Source organism: Stegastes partitus, unplaced genomic scaffold (genome assembly GCF_000690725.1).
Source record: "Stegastes partitus isolate 25-593 unplaced genomic scaffold, Stegastes_partitus-1.0.2 Scaffold460, whole genome shotgun sequence".
NCBI lineage: Eukaryota > Metazoa > Chordata > Actinopteri > Pomacentridae > Stegastes > Stegastes partitus.
In genome coordinates this window covers 318,021-337,631 of record NW_007578191.1, presented here as the reverse complement: position 1 = coordinate 337,631, position 19,611 = coordinate 318,021, and the positions used below count along the sequence as shown (strand labels likewise).

The 19,611-nt window shown below is 41.4% G+C and overlaps 3 protein-coding genes across 4 annotated transcripts in view; all 3 read right to left on the bottom strand.

Annotated features, from left to right (window-relative positions):
• Positions 1 to 2,114, bottom strand: part of mrps27 (mitochondrial ribosomal protein S27) — a 35,971-nt gene extending 33,857 nt beyond the window's left edge. Inside the window, exon 1 of the mRNA XM_008286624.1 lies at positions 2,104 to 2,114. The gene's annotated coding sequence lies outside the window, so the exon portion shown is untranslated. The remainder of the gene's footprint in view (positions 1 to 2,103) is intronic.
• Positions 1,227 to 9,217, bottom strand: smyd1b (SET and MYND domain containing 1b). Of its 2 annotated transcripts, XM_008286628.1 has the most exons (10): positions 8,960 to 9,217; positions 7,881 to 8,057; positions 7,045 to 7,258; positions 5,637 to 5,767; positions 5,434 to 5,472; positions 4,603 to 4,798; positions 3,861 to 3,953; positions 3,609 to 3,772; positions 2,879 to 3,047; positions 1,227 to 1,531 (listed from the first exon to the last, which is right to left on the bottom strand). In XM_008286628.1, exons 1-10 carry the CDS (start codon positions 9,079 to 9,081, stop codon positions 1,367 to 1,369), a joined length of 1,470 nt encoding a protein of 489 aa, XP_008284850.1. In that variant the 5' UTR covers positions 9,082 to 9,217; the 3' UTR covers positions 1,227 to 1,366. The 2 variants fall into 2 exon arrangements, with proteins under 2 accessions (XP_008284850.1, XP_008284851.1); XM_008286629.1 differs by lacking the exon at positions 5,434 to 5,472.
• Positions 9,218 to 11,023: 1,806 nt separating this feature from the next.
• On the bottom strand, positions 11,024 to 11,892 carry LOC103360742 (sepiapterin reductase). Its single transcript, XM_074465726.1, is given in 5 exon segments — positions 11,024 to 11,073; positions 11,450 to 11,527; positions 11,530 to 11,557; positions 11,614 to 11,726; positions 11,832 to 11,892. Coding segments are annotated over 5 exon segments (330 nt in total).
• Positions 11,893 to 19,611: the final 7,719 nt, after the last annotated feature.

Here is a 19,611-nt window from a genome sequence, read left to right as displayed (position 1 = left end):
TGGTGACTATTATCTGAAAGCTGCTGAGAAGATTGAAACATGTTCTCAGAATGGCTGCACATGCGTCATAGATTTTTAGAGCTGTGTATAACTTCAGTAACAAACTCTTGAGCTATTTTAGACTGTCTGGTGTGGATGCAACTGCTAATGTGTGAACACTAAAGGGGCGTTTCCCTCTGATCTGATTCTGCTGACGTGAACATTAACTCAGCAGCTGAAAGCAAACTGAAGATTCCAAGTTAGTGTTTCTATCAAAGACTGTCCGAGGATGGGTCTAATGGTGCACCTAGGCTAGTTTGTTTTTGACCACTTTAAAAAGGGTTTATGGGAATTAAAAACAAATTGGAGGATGTTTAGGACACTTAACTGTTTGGATGCTGCTTAATTTAGAACTAATATACCCTAAATATCAGTTTAAGCATGTAAATATTTGCATTTAATTTTTTTCTTGCCATTAATTTTCTAAACTTTATTTTAACTTGTGTAAAGTTATCCTCAATGGAACTTCTCTGAAAAATTCGACAACACAACAGGCCTTTAGCATTAAAAACTTGGTCAAATTTAATCAGTGGTTTGATAATTCCAGCATCTTAAGACCTGAAAGTCTCATAACTCAATGCATGTTTAAAATCTGATCTGTTAAAATATTCATTTACACGAGATGGCTGATAACATTTTAAAATTCCTTATTTTGTACATAAGCTCTATGTAAAGTCAAATTATCCAAACTCATTACTCAATGATGCTAATGGAAGGGAACTGTGAGATGAGACAGTCTTGGAGTTTGCATTACAGCCTTAAGAAAACCCAGTATGGCTCCACCAAGAAGGACAAAAGCAGGAACTAACAATTTCCAAACCTGTATATCTTCCCTCTCATGAGCATAGAGGAACTATACATACAATTTCCCAGGTGCTAAGAGCATCAGAATCTACTGTTGCTGTTCAAAGAGTGACAATATCCATATCAAATCATGTGCAAACCTTATCTAGCATCTCTCATTTCATTACATGTGTACAAGCAAAGATCACTTACAGCTGGAAGGAGTTTTGTTTGGGTAATATATTTTACGCCTTTACAATGTAATACCTATTCTGGTATTGCAGGGTCACAGTAACTTCCAAAGTGTGTTATGGGTTAAACTGCACCTGCCTAAACCTGCATCTAACACCAAGCAGCAGTAAGAGCACAGAGCTAATACTTGTTTCAAAAACAAAGTCCACAAGTTTCGCAGGACAATATTTTAATGAAAAGTGTAACTACAAAATGCGAGCGAGACGGAAAACGTGAGACTAAATGTGTCGACTCTCGCACAAACACTCGGAAAGCTGTTGGCAGTAAACAATAGGAAGGCTCTCCCGACTGGTTACTTCTTCCGGTGGAAGAGATTTTTGATGCCCTCCTCCACAGACTTTGGTTCGTGCATCATGGCCATCGGTTTGTTCTTCAGCGCCGCCTCTCTCATACTGTGGTAGACGTACTCGTTCTGTTTGAACATCCTCAGCTCCATCTCCGTCTGCATGCGCATCGCCTGTTAAACACGTTCACCGATGAGTTGGACGCAGCGTGCAACGAGTAGAGAGAATTGCAAGGTTGTAAATTGATAAGTTTGAAATACAACTTAAGGTAACTTCATCATTAATAATCTACTGGAGATATTAAAACAATAAAAAACATGGCAACTTAAAGGCATTAAAACATCTTAGCAGGCCCACAGAGAAGCCAGAAAATAAGTAAATAAATTCACAAAGGCAGTTGAAAAACACTGAGTACAACATTAATATTGCACACTTGTTAGCAAACAGTTGCTGATTTAATCATCCAGCAGTTCAGATCAACACAATCACTCATTTGCAGTCCTGTTTCTGGCCCCTTGTTGAATCTAAGTCCAATATTTGCCCTGTTTTAGGTTTATTCAAGAGCTCTCCATGAACTCTTGTAGGTAATCTGGCCTTTTTAGCTGCTAAGTGCTCCACAGTGGTGACCAGCTGGTTGCAAACTGTGTCTGTCTGCTGTTTGATGGGTTGGTGACATTCATTGGACATTCTTGTGGAAACCACCTTCCTACCTGTGATTGATTATGGTGATATAGTGTACAGACACACAGCCTCCGTCACCCTAAAGAGACTTGATTCATGCCTCACCACTGTGTTCTTTATGGTTTAGTTGGCTGGACATCACTAAGCATTCATAGACAACACTGGCATAAGTTCATCTATAAAGCTCTTATGGGCAAACTCCCAGAATACCTCAACACCTTTCTCACTATCAACTCCAGTAGTTCCCATTGGCGTGCCTCAAAGCAGCTGCTTTTAAATGTCCCTCAGATTTTAGTAAAACAGTGTTCTCCTGTCATGCACCGTGGTCATGGACTCTTAAACTCATTAATGGATGTTAATGTTTCTAGTTTAATAGTATCATAAATAATACAGTGAAAGGTTAATGTCACTGTTTTATTTTTTTTTTTGAGAGGCCACTGACCTAGAAAAGCTGTCGACGTGTTTTATTGTTTTACTGTTTATTATTCATATTAGTGTCATGTATCTGTTTTATATGAGTTTCTTGACTTTGTATGGCTAACACCATGGCTAGGTCTCCCTTGTAAAAGAGATTTGTAATTTCAATGACACTTCCTGGTTAAATAGAGGTAAATAAATTAGGTTTTTGTAGCCGTGAGAGTGAAGCAGTAACAGTAGACTCACTAATGCAGATGCTTTGATGTTGGAATATACCTGCTTTTATATTATTATTAATAGAATTGATCGTATCATTCGAGCTGTATGTAAACTAGAACAACTGAACTTAAATTCGGTCTGGAAACATCTTAGCGGAACCAAATAAAAGTGACGTCCAGTTTGCAGACTGGGTGATTGTTTACCTCCAGGTCCTTGGTGATGGGGTGCGTCGGCCCGTGGGTGATCATGAGGATGGCGTAGGCCTTGCAGACCATGCCGTGTCCGACCTCTATCTGCCCAGCCTGCCAGTGGGTCACTCCTGCCCTCATGGCGGCCATACCGAGAGCGGCGTTGTTGGAGTGGTACAGCTTCCTGTCACAGAGAGGAAGTTTGTGTTTACTTACTCTGTTTTTACACACTAAAAACTTGGCGTGTTTGTCATCATATGAAAGGCAAAACACATATAAGACTGTATATATATATTATGCGGGTAGCGACAGATTCAGATTTTGAGGCCTCATGTTCATCTGGATCTGACTGAGACACTATACATGCCCATACAGTAGTGACGTGACACCCTGAAGCACCCTGAAGCAAACCCTGCTTTATTGTCTGTTTTACCCAAAATGAAAACACAATTTACAAAATGAACATCATGCTGCATTAAAAAAGAAGTGAAACTAGCAATTGAGTCCCTAAACTTACCAGAAAAGTGTTTACTCAAGTGAGAAGTAGAGTCATTTTCTCATAGACCTCAATAGGAATTGGATTATTTTTAAACCACAGGAGTCGCCCCCTGCTGGCTATTAGAGGAAATGCAGGTTTAAGTAACTTCCCTATTGTTTTGACTTTACAGACACAGAGGCCACATCCTTCTCTCATATACAGTCAATGCATTTATCACAGGAAGCTGCTCAGCGTCTCCACACTCACATGTATCCCTCCACCATTTTGCGAGCGAAATCTGCAGCCTCGTCGAAGTACTGCAGGTAAGACTGCACCTCGCTCATCGTGCTCCACATCCTCAGCAGGTAGATGTGACTGTCAGCCAAAATCGGCTCCGTCTTCTCGATGGCCTCCCGGCAGATTTTTACCACCTGCGGGGAAAATAAAGAAACTTTTGCAAAAAGCAAAAAAAGCAGAAACTATTTCTCTGGTTTTTAATTTGGTGATCTGATACGTTACATCGTGGTAGTCGCCTTTTAACCGAGCCTGGTCCATCTTCTCCAGCATTTGAAAGCAGAAATCTGTTGCCTCTTTCACCTGTTCTTCTGAAGGCTGAAAGATTTGAGAGACTGATAAAACAAACTGACATGCATCTGGAAATACGCTCCATATTTAGAAGTATTTTGCAGGACAGGATTTTTATTTGTATACAACACAGGTTGGATGTATAAAGGTGAAGGTCTGAGGATTTTTTATCTTAAAAAAAAGACCTTTGACCCACTGACGGGATTAGCGGGATAATAACAAGCGAGATTTATTGCCGTATGAAAGGCAAGGCTCTCTGTTATTGTGGTTATTATTAGACACTTAAATCCTGTATTTTTAACATGTGACACACACACATATAGGCAAACAGCAGATGCTTAATCAGACACAAATGTAGTGTCTTGTGCTGCACATGTTAACTATAACATCGACGCTTTTTATGACGTGTCATGCACCAAAGCCTGTTTGATATGGGAAATTGAATATAAATTACACAATAGAACATAAAACAGATAAGATAAGAACTCCTGAGGTTATTGAGCAAATAATCAGTCGGTAGATGTTTCCCAAAAACAGGTGTGAACGCACCGAATGCTGAATCTACTCGTGCATTATCTTTGCTTTAAATAGTCACTGCGGCCCTGCTGCTTCTCGAGTTTCCTATCCGTCCTTATCGCTCAACGCTTAACGCAGAGAGAGAGCCACGGACACCAACCTTAACTCCGTCCACCTCCCTTCCACCCAGCTTTATGTCGTCTTTGATCCGGTCCTTGCAGTGCTCGCACGTGCAGTCGAAGAAGTATTGTGTTTTCAGCAGTCGCCGTCGCTCCTCTGACAGGTTCATGTAGTCCACATAGGCGACCGTCAGCTCCTCTCCTTCTGCGATCTTACCCAAAGAACGCAGCTCAATCCTGGGGAGGAGAAGCACAGTTGGATGCAAGCAGATGCGTTTTACAGTTCTGAAGTGATGGTGAAACCCTGTTCCTTTGTGTGGCTTTCAGTCCGGTTTAAGGATTGAAGGCGTGAGATGTTAGTGAACGTCAAGTAGATTATGTCACGCTTCTACTTCACAAAATCAAGTTCAGTCATTTTGTGAATGGATGATGGTTTGAAATGATGATTTTGTCACGTTTTGGTGTTACGTGGTGTTAGAGGTGAACTAAAAAACTCTCAAACTACTAGTGCACAAAGTGACAAACCAGCAGCACACGACTGAAACTTGACATGACAGTTAGGCAAAACCGTGTGGCGGGAAAAATGAGCTTTTTCAGGTGAAGAAATATGCAGAGAAAACTCCACACCAGCGTTTAGTTACGCTAAACAAGATAAATAAATGTTAAAGCATTCAAGTTGTCACATGGATGTGAAAACCGAGTCACATCAGTGCACACTACAGGACACTCCTCACCAAGACTTTTATTTTCTACGGTGGATGGACGGGGCGGGGTGGGGGTTATGTGCAATGATCGGTTTATTAAGAATCGAAGTCTGGACGGTGCTTCCATAAATAACACTTAACAGAAATGCTTAGGTTGAGGCAACGCACCTCCGTTGAGAATGAAACAAAGTATTCACAGCCGATTGACTGAAAGACAAACAGGAAGCAGTTTTACGCCAAAGTGCCACCTGACAAACACACTCACACTGCATACAACACAAACTTTTTTAAAAAACTTTTGAGCAAGTTAGAGTCATTTCTAGCTGAATAGAATGTCCATGTCTTTGTTTTTTTTTCTTTTTAAAACTTACTTGCCGTGGTTGAGGATGACAGTGCAGTTGGGCCAGCAGTCGTGGTTCACGAGGCACAGATTTGGAAAAAGACCAACTCCCACCGCCTGGAGGCCCCTCTGGTCGCTCACGGTGAAGCCGTTACAGTTGATCTTGGGGGACAAAGTGGGACATTCGATGAGAACATAGACCAGTTACATTTCTGTAGAACAATATAGACACTACGGATAAGGCAAGGGTCTGCTTTTGAGGTCTTGTAAAGTGTTTTGTTTGCATTTTTCCTTCAAGTTCTTCACTTATTGCCACAAAGCACCAAATGAAAAGGAAAAGCTCATTTAAAAGTGACATCATGAGCCCAGATGAAACCCAGTTTAGTTGTTTTGAAGTCTGAAATCTCAAAATTATGATGCAATTCACAAGAAAAAAAACATTTCTGCTGCATAAATTAGGTTCTTAATTGTGGATTTTACTTGTACCTTTGCTTTTTTATTGACACGTCCTGGATATTTTTACACCATGCAGCACAAACAAAAACAATAAGAAAAGGGAATACCTCTTTGTCACATTTAGGCAAATCAAATCTGCAATAAATGGTGGGAAGTAAACGTTGCCTGGTTTAGTCACAAGATAAAAAATTGTATTTTGTGCTTTAATTTGATCAATAGAAGCCAAAATTCAACCCTGCTTGGTTAATAAAAGGTTCATTGGGACATCCCTCGTCCACTCACACATCACTACTGCGAGTGCTTTGTATTTAACAGGCGCTTTCCAGGCACTGATGAATCCACAACCTCTCCTCCTCTTAAGCATATTCTATGGCAGGTAGATGTACCTTTTGTGAATATTTAACACTGTGTGCCAGTTGTGAATCAAGTATTAACTGTCATGGCTTGTTGAAAGAGATAATTAATGTGTTGTTTTGGTCTTTTTGGGGGGAGGAGGTGCAGATTCATTAAGGACAAAGCAGCTCCTGTTTTGGAAAACTGTTTTACACCAGCAGTCTCCACATAATGAAAAAAAGGCAAATGTATGATTTAGGGCTGCAAGGTGGCTCAGTGGTTAGCATCGTTGCCTCGCAGCTAGAAGGTCGCCGGTTCACGTTCCGGTGGGGACACCCAGGATGTTTCTAAGTGGAGTTTGCATGTTCTCCCCGTGCAGCGTGGGTTCTCTCTGGGTTCTTCCTCCCACAGTCCAAAAACATGTTGAGGTTAATTGGTGATTCTAAATTGTCCGTAGGTGTGAATGTGAGTGTGCTTGGTTGTTTGTCTCTAAGTGAACCCCAGTGATAGACTAGTTACCTGTCCAGGTGAACCTGCCTTCACCCTGAGACAGCTGGGATAGACTCCAGCCCCCCATGACGCTAGTGAGGATTAAGTGGTGTATAGATAATGGATGGATGGATGTATGATTTACACATGTGTGGACGCACCACTCCAAATACGTGCGAGATGACGTCGATTGTGTGCTGCTTGCTGGTCCGGGGCCAGTAGTCCAGGAAGTTGTGGATGTCCACTTTGAACTCCTTCAGCTCGTCCTCCTGCATGTCGGTGATGTGGTCCTCCAGCTCCTCCAGCGTGGCCAGCTGCATGTCGGACACCACGGGGCCGTCCTTGTCCAGGCGCCACATGATGCGGGCCACCAGCCTGACCACGTCGACAGAACAGAGAAGGCGACATGTGACGTCTGGGGTCACAGGGAACTCAGATAAACATTGTCTCTAGACCAGGGATGTCCAATTCTGGTCCTTGTGAGCTACTGTCCTGCAGGTTTTAGATGTTACTGCAACACACCTGACTCCAATGAATGGATCTCCAACAGCTTGTTGTCAAGTTCTACACAAGTCTCTTAATGATCCATTAATTTGTGTTGCAGTACAGAAACGTCTAAAACCTGCAGGACAGTAGCTCACGAGGACCAGAGTTGGAGATCCCTGCTCTAGACTACCTTAACCCTTCCATTTCCTTTGTGGTCAATTTAACCCCATTCAATGTCTAACGTCTCTAAATAAGTGTCTGACATCATTTTTTTCTGGACGCTTAAATTGCTGGGGTCAAACTGACCCCAAGGATAAAAGATGCCAGTAAATCTGAAGGTAACAGGAGGTTAAAGGAGCATTGACACCAACTGCTGTGTAACATGGTTGTTATGCAGCTTACTTGTGATAGTAATTCACCTATTCATGCTTTCCTAATCAAAATCACCTCAAAATTAGCAACAAAAAAGCAAAGAAGCACCACACCTTCTGTCCTTTTCCTTCCCACTTACCGGATGTTCTCATTCGGTGCCTTGCCAAAAGCTTTAATGGCACCGCATTCTTGCTTGTGTTCGGCCCAGCCGGCGCGCTGGCAGGTCCGGTCACAATAATGAGCAAATTTGCACTGGCCACACCTCTGGAGCTTGTCTTGCCTGCGGAAACAGCTGTGGCAAATGCGTTCTGCGAGGCTGCAGAAAAAGGGAGGAAAGCTGTTAGGATCCTTTAAAGCACAGCACCTGTGGAACTATAAAAACAAAAGCCTGGATTCACCTGAGTGGCCAAACGCACCACTATAATAGGTTCATTTTCTCCTTTTCTCGTGTATTTGAAAACAGTCTTAAACATAAGCATGACAATTCATTCTTTAATGCCCAGCTCAGATGGTTGCATCACAAAAATACCCAGCATTCACGGCCTTCATCGGCAAATTGAAGCAGTTCCAAAAATAGCAGGTGAATGAACTTTGAGCTGAGATTATTTAGTCCCACGTCCCGATAACCTCTGTAAAGCTATAAAAATTGATCATTTGGTAATTATTACCATGATTATGAGCACTTCTGAGATAAAGGTTTGATTTAAGTGTGACCGGTCGTGTTGTATAAAAACACGTTTAAGAGCATTTAGTATGTGTCACTTGATTGTTCAGCCTGTGGAAAATGTTTCCTTAAAAGGTGATGATTTTAAAACCCAGAACTGCTGATATTAAAGAGGAAAACAACTAAGACGCATGCGCTTAAACTCGTCTGTTACAAGCGTGTCTTCCACATTTAAGGGTTAGTTTGTCCACCATAAACAATACTAAACACAAGAAGAGTGGCTTTGATTGTCCCAGATAAGATTACTGTCATGTAGTGTTCATTTAAAGTCTTCACTGGAGGCACAGATGGCTCCATGAAATTACATCTACATGATAAAAATGGCAGATTGTAAGAATTCAGCAAGAAAAACTATCCCACCACAGTGAAATCTGGCCTTCCAAAGCAGATAAATGTACCATAAAGTGACTAAATTTAAAATATAGAGCAAGAAAATGTGCCTGAATACCATCACGATGAGCACATTTGAACACCGCTGAGCATCCTCGCCGTACCTGTCAAACACAACAGCTGAAATGCTGGCCTCGGCAAAAATGACATCTCCAGCCCAGAACTCCTTTGTGGCCTTCAGACCCCTCCCCTTCCCAGGTGAGTCGAATACTGCCACGTTCTCCATGGTGGGCGCCCTGGTTCCCGAGACTCTGGTGGACGGACGGCGAGCTCACAGCGGAGTGTCTCAGCGGCAGAGCAGCGGGGCAGTTGAGGAACTCGTAGACTAATCTGTGCCCTCTGTTCTTCAATGACAACTGGACATTCCTCACCCGAGGTACTAAAATAGCTGTACACCTCTTGAACTGTACCAAGAGATACAGAAAGTGGGTTGACAGTGATTTGTCTCGTTAGTCTACCAAGGAATGAACTTTCTTCAGTGGACAAGACCCGACACTAAACTAACAGCACTGTGGAAAAGCAGCACAACTGAAACTCCTCGTCATCACTCAGATTCTTTCATGTTGTATGAATATGCAGTCACATTTTTTTTTAATTCTTGCCCTGTTAGCTGACAGAAAATCCCCCACCCAAGATCAGGAGTTGGTAGGTGCCCTCTCCCTGAGGGTTATTTTGGTCCCTCAGTTGGGGCTGTCTGTCAGGAGTCGGTGACGTTGAACAGCTGCGAGAAGTTTGACAGCAACTGAGCTGCTCCATCTCGCTGCCTCCACTCTGTTCTGGTGCTTTCTCCGGCATACTCTCTCTCTCGGTCTCATTGTAACATGAGTTATGACATAATGAGGCAACAGGACCAGGTTCAGGGTCCCTAGAAAGGCAGACCGACACCACAAACGGAATAGTGCTCAGTACGTGTGAACACACATTGTCAAAACAGGGCTTTACACACCAAATTATAAGGTCAAAAATGTGTTACAGGATATACAGTAGTAACCCTTCAACTGTCAACGTAATGCCTCTACCATGCATTGTCCTCACATTATTTTTACATCAGAGAAAACAATGGCTTATTAAATGCATTGTATGTGCATTTTGATCTAAGTTTTCATAGTTGGTGAAAGTTCCTTGTTGGAGGTTGAAAGGTAAAGTTCGTAAAAACACTAAAGTCAACTTTAAACACAGAACTACAGTAAGTTATCACCAATATAATTTAGTAGTTAAAGTATGCTTAACAGCAGAAACTAATTTAAAAATTATACCAGTAGAAGAGGAACACAACAGAAGCACTTGTCAACAGGTTTAGAAAAATCTAATTCTTTTACCTGGACGGTGCAGAAATCTTTACCCACATTTAAAAAAATAAAAAATCATGAAGGAGCAGCATTGTTTGGAAATCAGTATCATACACAAACATACAGTCAGTGTCAGAGCAGATGAGCAAACACATAATTCTGATAAATAAATCTGACTTTAATAACAAAACAGCAGTATTCACAAGTTTTGAGGCCTCAAAATAGAGCTGTTATTAAATTATTTAGCAGTTTTTTCTTTAAAAGCCTATTTGCTGAATTTTATTTTATTTTTTATCTCAATAGCGTGTGCATATGGTCTTTTTTTATTTGCTGGAAGAGAAATCATAAGAGAAAGTCAATGCCATGGCTGAAACTGCAGTGATCCGATAAACTCAAAAACACAGATTTATACTTCTGAGGTTTCATATGTAACAAACCAAAGGAACCAATGTGTCATGGTGACTTCATAGATCTGTATATTCTAGAGGAAGCAAACATCTGGTTACATCTAAACTGTTTTAAGGCATGAAGGGATTATTTTGATGGGGAAAAAAACAACTTAGAAATATGTAATTTTGCAAGATAAGTTTTAGGGGTTTAATCAGTAGTAATCTGAAGAGGGACTTAAGTGTCTCTATATTCACTTAAGAGCAAAGGCCAAGTGCATCAGTTGTATTATTCAAATACAAGCAGGTTGTGCAGTAACATTACTGACACCTTTATGCACTTCTTCTAAAATCTAACCTAAACAAAAGATTACAATACAATAATGTGCATTCTTCACTTTTACATATATTGAGCTCACACTTTGAAGAAGTCCAGATGTGCCCCTGAGGCGACGCTATTGTCCAACTTCATCAAGTTAGCTACAGATTCCTCTCAGGGGAACACATGGTGAATCTCTTCCTGAACCTCTGTGTCCATCAGACCTGAAGGAAAGCAAAAAAAAGATATGGGTCAGTAAAATACTACATGTTTCCTTTTTGTCTTCTGTGATACGTGCATTCTGTTATCTTCTAGATCCTCACCACCACTTTGTATGTGAATGTTGCATTCATATGAGAATCGAGATGGCATTGTTTATATTCCCAGGTGAGATGAATGTATTCAGAAAAACTGAAAGCTTGACCACCAACAGTTTCTTTACAACTCTGTAAGCTTTATTGCTTTTGAGGACTGTGTGATTCACACGTATTGCTGCACAACAAATTCACAACATGCAACCTCTCCCCTTTATTTTTTGTGAATGTGTAGCTCTACCAACACACTGATATTTCTATGACCAGTGCACAGGGCTGTGTATACCTGGAGAGCAGCTGAGAACTTTAACATTTGGTCCCTCCTCAGCCAGCACAATGAACATCCTCCTCCTGGCTGCTGAGGTGTGCAGTACAACCCCCAGGACGGCGAGGCCTCCGGTGCAAACACTGATGAGACATTCACCACAGTCCATCGCAGGCCTGGAACACCTGCAGGATTCCAGCAGTCGGTGCCAGAGCCGAGCTAACATTGAGGGACAGATAAGAATTAACCTCAGCTATATCAGTGAAACTTGCACACCTGGAAATGGCACCCGAAGAGGCTGGGAGCAGAGAGATAGGTGGGTCAAAGACTTCACTGCATCAAAACAAAATCAGCATTACTCACACAGGTCTAATCAGAGCCGGCGTTTCTATTAACGGCTCGCCAGCGTTGTTGATAAGAAGCACATAATCTAGCTTGTTGACAGCTTCCTGTCTTGCCACCATCGCTACTTCATTCACCCATCTTTACATCAGATCGGCTGTGATGCAACGTATGCTGCTCATCTTCAGTGAAGCTCTTCCTTCAGTCCCAGAGCGAGCCACCAGCAGGAGACGGAGCCAGGCTTCACCCAGTGGGTCACTGGAACAGACAAGACATTTGTTGGTTGCTTTCTGAGATCTGTCCAAGTCCATCCCTTACTTGGTGCACCAGCACACATCCAAACCCTTTGGAGGCTCCTGTGATGATACAGATGTTCTGGTTTTCAGTGAAGATATCTGACATCTTGTCAAGTTTCTGTAGTGATAATACTGATGGTAAAGAAGGCCCTGGTTTTGTCAGCTTGCGAGAAGGATGGAAACTCTGAGCTGCTTTTATAACCCAACATGTGCAGGAGAACTAAAGCAGTTCAAATGTTAGATTTCAAAGTGTCAGATTTCCTTAAGAGAAAAGGAGTTCTGGGAAACGTGTCTAATTATACCTTAATAACACGGCGGTAATCTGGTAACACACTGTAAAAAGAAAAAATGTTTTATAAATAAAAAACATGAGGAAAATCTGGCTACAAGAGTGCCAGAAGCAAATTCATACTAAAACGAAGGACTATAGTAGCATTCAAAACTGCAAAAACAGAGAAAGAAAGAAAGAAAGAAAGAAAGAAAGAAAGAGCAAATATCAGTAAAAATAATGATAGGTTTAGATTTTTGAAGTGCACATTGCAAACAGGTTAGGCTTGTTTTTATGTGTGTGTGTGTGTTTTTGTTTTTTTTTTTTAACAGTCAACATGTGAATTAATACTTTTTGTCTGATTTTACTAGATATTAACAGTAATTTAACAAAACAGGGAAAATCTGTAATTTTTCCATTACTATTTTTCTCAAATATGCAGCAAACAGTTGATTTAAACTGTTGATGCCAAAGAGAATAAATGCCAACGTGCACTGAAGCTGTTCTAACTGCACGCCAATGCCTTACTGAAACCCTTTATGTTAGATCTACCTTTAATTTGTCAATCATCTGCAGACTTAATTTAAAAAAAAATTGGAACAAGTCAACCATCAGACAGCCATTTAAAGCACCTTAAAGCTACTTAGGTGAAACCTGCACATTAAGAGAGTTAATGATGGTCGATGGCATCAAATTTCTGACTCCTATGATTCACATATGGCTGTTTTAGAAGATGAGCATCACTGAGCATCTTTACCTGAGAAAACAGACGGCAAACAAAATTCAGAAACAAGAAACAAAGCATAAAGATACACACTTTTCTAAATATAACATTATCTGATTGTTAAATTGAGGTTTTGCCTTTGTGTTTAGCAGACAAACACAACAGGAGGGCTACAGCAGAAATGTAGTAAGAACTGGAGTCTGAGAGGCAGTAACAGAGACTATAGCGCCCCATAGTGGCTGAAGGGAGGCTGAGAGACCTGAGATGTGATGTCTGTGCCTCTTTCCAGGGTTCTTGCAGCACTATTGCAGCTGTTGGATGCAACACAAGCCAGAATATAGACAAGACTGCCCCCCTATGGACAGTCAAGCAAATGTAACAGGAAAAGGCTTCTTCTTTAGAGATATACAATTTTAATAGTATGTAAGATTACAATGACCTACAAGTTAAAACACAACTACGCTTTTCTACATTTATATTGAAAACTGGGTTGGTAAGGAAGTGGCAGCATGTGTGAGGTTAAAAGGTTGTGATTAGTCAGTGTGTATTACTTTGATTCAACAGATAATCATGAATCTGGCATTAGATTGTCTGTGAAGATTCTCAGTCATCCAGGTCATGGTTGTTTTGGTAGGTTAATCGTAGCAACTGGACTTGCTTGAGTTTCTTTCTTCTCCATCTCTCATCCAAGAGGCTTCATCAGCTCTGACTGACTAGTTGGGAGTTCCACATACGTATATCCTGAAGGAACCATTAACACCTGAGTTTCTGTTTTAATTGGGGGTTTGTTGCTCCTCCCCCTCGTTATGCGAGTCATTACTGCTGTCACAATGAGGTTTATTAGGGTCCTTTGTGGCTTGGTGTGGATGTGGTTTCATCTTCCTGGGGAGAGAACTTAGGACTGAATTGTGAACAGGTGAGAGGTGATGCCTCAGACCTCCAGCTCTGATGAGGAATGGTCTTTCCAGTTTGATGGCGTCTTTGGCATTAGAATATCACATTTCCTACTTTCCTGATGTTTTTCAGTCACAGCAGATATTTGGTCCCATGAAAGCTTTAGGTGTAGCTAATAGCACTGATGATAGCTGCATTTGATTTACTGTATTTGTTCCTGGTGGTGGTAGTGCATGCTTTCTTGCAGGTATTTCTTACTGGCACACGTAGTTTAAACCATGCAATTAATGCCAGTATTTATGCCTGTGCTGCACCTGCTATGACAAGTCTGCCGTGAAAACCAAAGTGTAAACCACAGCTGTCTTTCTATAGCTGTCTTTGGTAACTTCCCTCATTTACTTCAAGGAACAGAAATGGCATCTTAAATTTATGAAGTCTTTAGACCATGAAGTTTTCCACATGCTTTGTGCCTCTAACGTCGCCCTCCTGTCCTGCAGAGGGCAGACTGGTGCTTATTTCCTTCCATGGAGATAATAGAAGAGCCACAACAGTCACATTTTTGATCCAAATCCTTAAAAAAAACAGCACGAAGGCAAAAAACCAAGATACTGCAGATAAGGTTAATGCTTGTAATGCTTAAAATAAAAACACACAAAATCTGGAACACGAGCTCCACATTTACAGGCTACACACTGAATAAAGAGTCTGTTAAAGTGTATTCTTATGCGTGTGCAAACTGCCAACAAGGACTCATCTGAGCTAAACGAAACTGGAGGCAAAAATAGAAAAACAGACAAAAGGAAAAAAGGGACACGGGTCAGGTGAGGTCGCACAGAAACGAGACGGAACAGGAGGCGTTGTGAAGATTACAGACGACGTGGAACACAACCCACCTGACTGACACATCTGTTACAGACAAGTGTGTTCAGATTTCACATCAGGAGCAGGAGGATGAACCCAAGGATGGGAGCAGAGGATTTTAATGTTCACAAAGCCGGCACAACATCAACCTCTGTGGCTTAATGCAAGCCGGTGACTGGACATCCAAAGAGAATCTAAATGAATTTTAGTGAAGACATGCAGCTCTAATAGTTGAATCTGATTATGTTTTTTCACTCAGGAGCATTTAATTAGAACAAGTTGTTTTCCCTGGAAGGCCAGGTTTTGATCTGCAGCACTAGCAGCTGTCCAACCATGAATGCCGGTCACCCCACTGACCACTTTAGTTGAAGGTGAAACACTTTTAACGCTCATATTGCACATACAAAAACACATTTAAAACTAATTTTACCAATTGTTGAAGCACTTAAGTTCTATTTGCACGCCCATTATGTTTCATAAGTTGCACTCACCTTTTCTTTGTTTACTGGTATCCATGTTTCTGCAGTTATTGTCATCTGACTGGCTTTGTGCACCAGGCTTTTATACCACACACCTGCCAATCAGACCATACCAACTGCTTGACACTTCCGGGGGAGGACGGAGTTCCTTTGATTCAAATATGACATTATGCATTTGACTTGTGCTGGGTAGTTAGATAGATTTTGGGTTTCTTTATTGTTCTTTTTGATTTTTGATGAGTATTTGTTTTTGTAACTTTGTCATTTTTGGGGATGAAATAAAAGCTCTTGTTTGAATCCACCTGTGTATACTCTTGCTTTGCTGCTCGTCCCTCACAGGAAGTGAAGGCGCCACTTTGAGGGCTTTTAACCAAAACCAAGACACAAGAGATCCCACTAATTACTTTAAAAGGTCCTTTATGGCCTTTTAGAATTGTATGCACCAGAATGCACTCTGAGGTCTTTTGTCAGGTTAAAGGCCAGAAAGCTACAGGAAGTTGAACATTTGCAGTCACGGCTACAAGACTCTGGAACTATCTGCCCGAAGAAATCAGGTTGACTGAGTCAAAGATCTCTTTCAAGTTCCTTCTTAAAACATATATTTTTTGGAGAACCTTTCCTGGTTTTATTTGAGTTTCAGGTACCTTTAAATCGTCTTTTATTTCCTCCAATGATATTTTAACTTTAAACACTGTTTTGATATGTTGTGTTTTTAAATATCACTTAGTTTTATTTTTACCGCTTTGAGAAGAACTTTGTAACTTGGATTTTAAAAGTGCTCCATAAATAAATATTATCTCCATATACGATTATAAAAGCTCATTTTGCAGCAGACATTTCAACCTACAGGTTCCCAAACTTCATAGAAGCTCTGTACTGAGGTGCAGCAGTGTTTCTGTGAATTGTAATCGGGGCTCCTGTGTGGTTCTAATCATAAATCCTGCGACATACAGTGTGGAGAAAACGGAAGATGCACTGGATGTACTTGTGATGTTACCTGTGTTGTTGTTTTTTTACATAGATATAAATAAGTGCAATGATGTGAAGAGTTGGTGAAACACCTCCAGATGTGAGAGCAAGTTACCTCAGTAATCACTAGCTTCATTTTTCTGATAGAAAACGGTAAATTGCTAGAATATACAAGGCAAAGGAGCAAGATTTTAATGGTTTCAAATGCAGCTGCCCCTTAACCAAGCTTCTTAGAGAATTTTATTTATTTTTGAGGTGTCAAGTAACATTCAAGCTGCAAGGGTGCAGTAAAGGACAGTTGTTTAAACAGATGCCTGAGCGGTCAGTATTATAAATTACTTTGTCTAACATGAAAGATTTCCTTGAGTTCTAGGGAGAGTTTTGGTGTCTTTGAAGACCTCCTCAGATGAAAATCAAGTTTTTAAAGCTTGTTGAAGTGTTCATATTGTGCTATTTACTGGACATATCATGAGCAAAGTAAGCAACCAGTACCACAGCTGAGTCTTTCCACTTTGAAACTGCAGCGCACCAACAACCGTCTCATATTAACTGATTCATAATGCCAGTGTTTCATACATCACAAACCCAAGGAACCAGTCCTGTCCGCTTTCAGGATGGAGCTTTCTGTATCATTATCCTTCATAAGAATTGGTTTCTGAATTTCTCCAATATTAAATAGCTTGGAGCAGCTGTACAGTGGTCAAGCAGGGGTGAGCTGATGTGCTCGAGCTGCAGCGACTGATGGAAGTAGAATTGTGGACGTCACAGATTATCACCAAACAGCAGACAAAGTCAATAAATAGCAGCTGAATATAGCAGATAGTGGAGATCCAGATGTTTATCTCAAAAGTTGGTGGAGACCAAAACAGAGCAAAAAGAGTGAAAATTAAAGTCAGGTAGTAAGAGACACAACTCCAGTTGATTGGTAATGTTGCACAGAGGTTATTTAGATGTTTATCAGGTGTAGTATGACAGATTTATAAGCTGATAGGTATGTCAGTGTTTAAAGCTGGTCGTTGCCTCTTAGTGGGCAAAAAATCAATTAATGTGGGTTTAAGCTAAGAGAATTGATTGTTTTTTAAATGAGTAATTTATGTTTATGACTTTACTCAACAACTAATCTTCATCTGATTGTGCAGCAGTCCCATCCATCCATCCATCCATCCATCCATCCCTCCATCCATCCATCCATCTACCCATCTACCCATCATCCATCACTGGGGACAGCACAGTATATGACTCCATAGGCTTTTCCCGAGGGGAGAGCACTGGATGGATGCCAAAAGGGGGCGTTTGCATCATGAAGCCGGAGGGGCGGGACCAGAGGTGGGTGTGTGTCTCTCAGCTGATGCGCGTATCAACCGACCGACTCCATCATCAGCATCCGACGCTGACAGCGGTCGAAGACAGCATCCCTAATATTACCGACCCGCGGCGGCAGCAGCAGCATCAGCATCAGCAGCATCAGCAGCGGCGGCGGCGGCGGAATAAATCCGAGCCCGGCCCGAGCAGGACCGACGCTGCTGCCTTGTGACAATATTGTTTTATTGGAGCTGCCATCTTACGAGCCGCCAAGCTGCAAAATAGTGAGTAGCCTTTGATGATGGACCGCCAGGATGCTACAATCGGTAAATCAAAGCTGCTGCATGATCCGTCGTCAATGTCAATGACGCTGTTGCATTTGAATGTAGATCTCAGTTGGGTTTTTTTATTTGCCTTTTTCTTTATTTTTATTTTTTTTTGTTATCTTTCCGTGTCCATTCAGCGAGGGGGTCGTGCGGCTTGTGTTTTGTCACGGGGCCTAGCGAGTAATTGTTTGGGAGCGCAGTCGATTCAAGGCTTGATGCGGATGCTGCTAAAGCCGCCCTTGCCGCCCAGGGATGCAGAGAAAAGGGAGAGAGAGGGAGTCGTGAGGGGAGGGGATTGAGGCAGAGCACAGCACATAGATAGGCAGTGTATTTTACTACTACTACTATTCACCCAAGTGGAAGTAAACCTCTAGTAAATGGGCTGAGAAGGGGAGGTGCACTGGCATCACTGCGTCTCCATCTATCTGTCTGTCTATCTATCTATCTATCTATCTATCTATCTATCTATCTATCTGGCTGTGCTGCTTCATTTTGCTTTTAGGTGAGCAACCTCCTATACACCTTCTATTTCAGTGTAGCTCATGGCTGCAGGATACAGCAGTATAGCCCCCACATAATGGCAAAAAATGCACATCTATATATATACATTTCAGTCTTTTCATCCCCCCATGCACATGTGTGGGCACACTCCATAGATTTGCCAGTTTAGTAGGTGCCCTAAGCTTAAAAAAACAGCTGTTTTCAGTGCTGATTCCATCCTGTGGTCATTTATTAAGCCTATCCTGGTGTTAAAATGAATCTAGATAGAAAAGGCAAAAACAGCTCGTCCACTAAGAGGTGTTTTCAGTTTTTAGTCTATAAATGGGATGAAAAGGTAAAAACAGGAAATACAGTTCAATACACTGCAATCGGCAGTTTGAATTCGTAGTTTCTTAGATGCACTAAGCTTGAAGTAATCCAGTCGAATACCACACTAAATGACACCTAACTTTTATGTCATTGTGGTGAACTGTATTTCTACCCCGAGATGTGTGTCCGATATTTCCAGACTAAATATTAGCATCACCTCTCTGTGTAGCCACAAGCAGAGAAACTTTGCTCTGAGGCCTTGAGAGAAACTGTTGAGGCCCCCGTTGAGCCTCCCACACTCACATTCGCCAAAAAAATACACCAGTAGACTGTCAGCGAGAGCGCGATTATTTGATTAAACACGAATTGTGTTTATGAATAAGCTCCGAGAGTATAGGAAATAATACGCTCGTTTAATGATTGTGTTTTATTGGTGCATAAAACCAAACACACTTGCAGTTGATCAAATTGCCCCTTGACAGCCTTTGGCTTTAGCAGTTGCCCGTTTTGCCCAGTTGATAATTCAGTCTGGAGCATAGTGTAATACAGGCCAGCAGGATCCTCAAACTATACGGCCTCTGAAATGATTTAAAGTCCAAGCAACACCTCTTTAATGCTGTTTAAGTAAATTCATGCTGCAACCTTCATGAAGAATTGATTTGTTGGATTAGATTGCATTTTTAGCTTGATGTACCTAATAAACTGGCAACTGAGTGTACACCGGCCACATTAAAAGGAATGCACAGATTGCAGGGCTGTGTGAACTGAGAGAGGCTGCAGTGTTTCTTCAGACTAGTTTCGATGCTGAGATTTGGATGTTGAGACTGTGTTGGAGGATGTTAGCATTTTTTTTTCAGGCCATAGTTTGTGGTATTTTTATGTTTGACTGTACTGTACTTTCGTGTACACCAC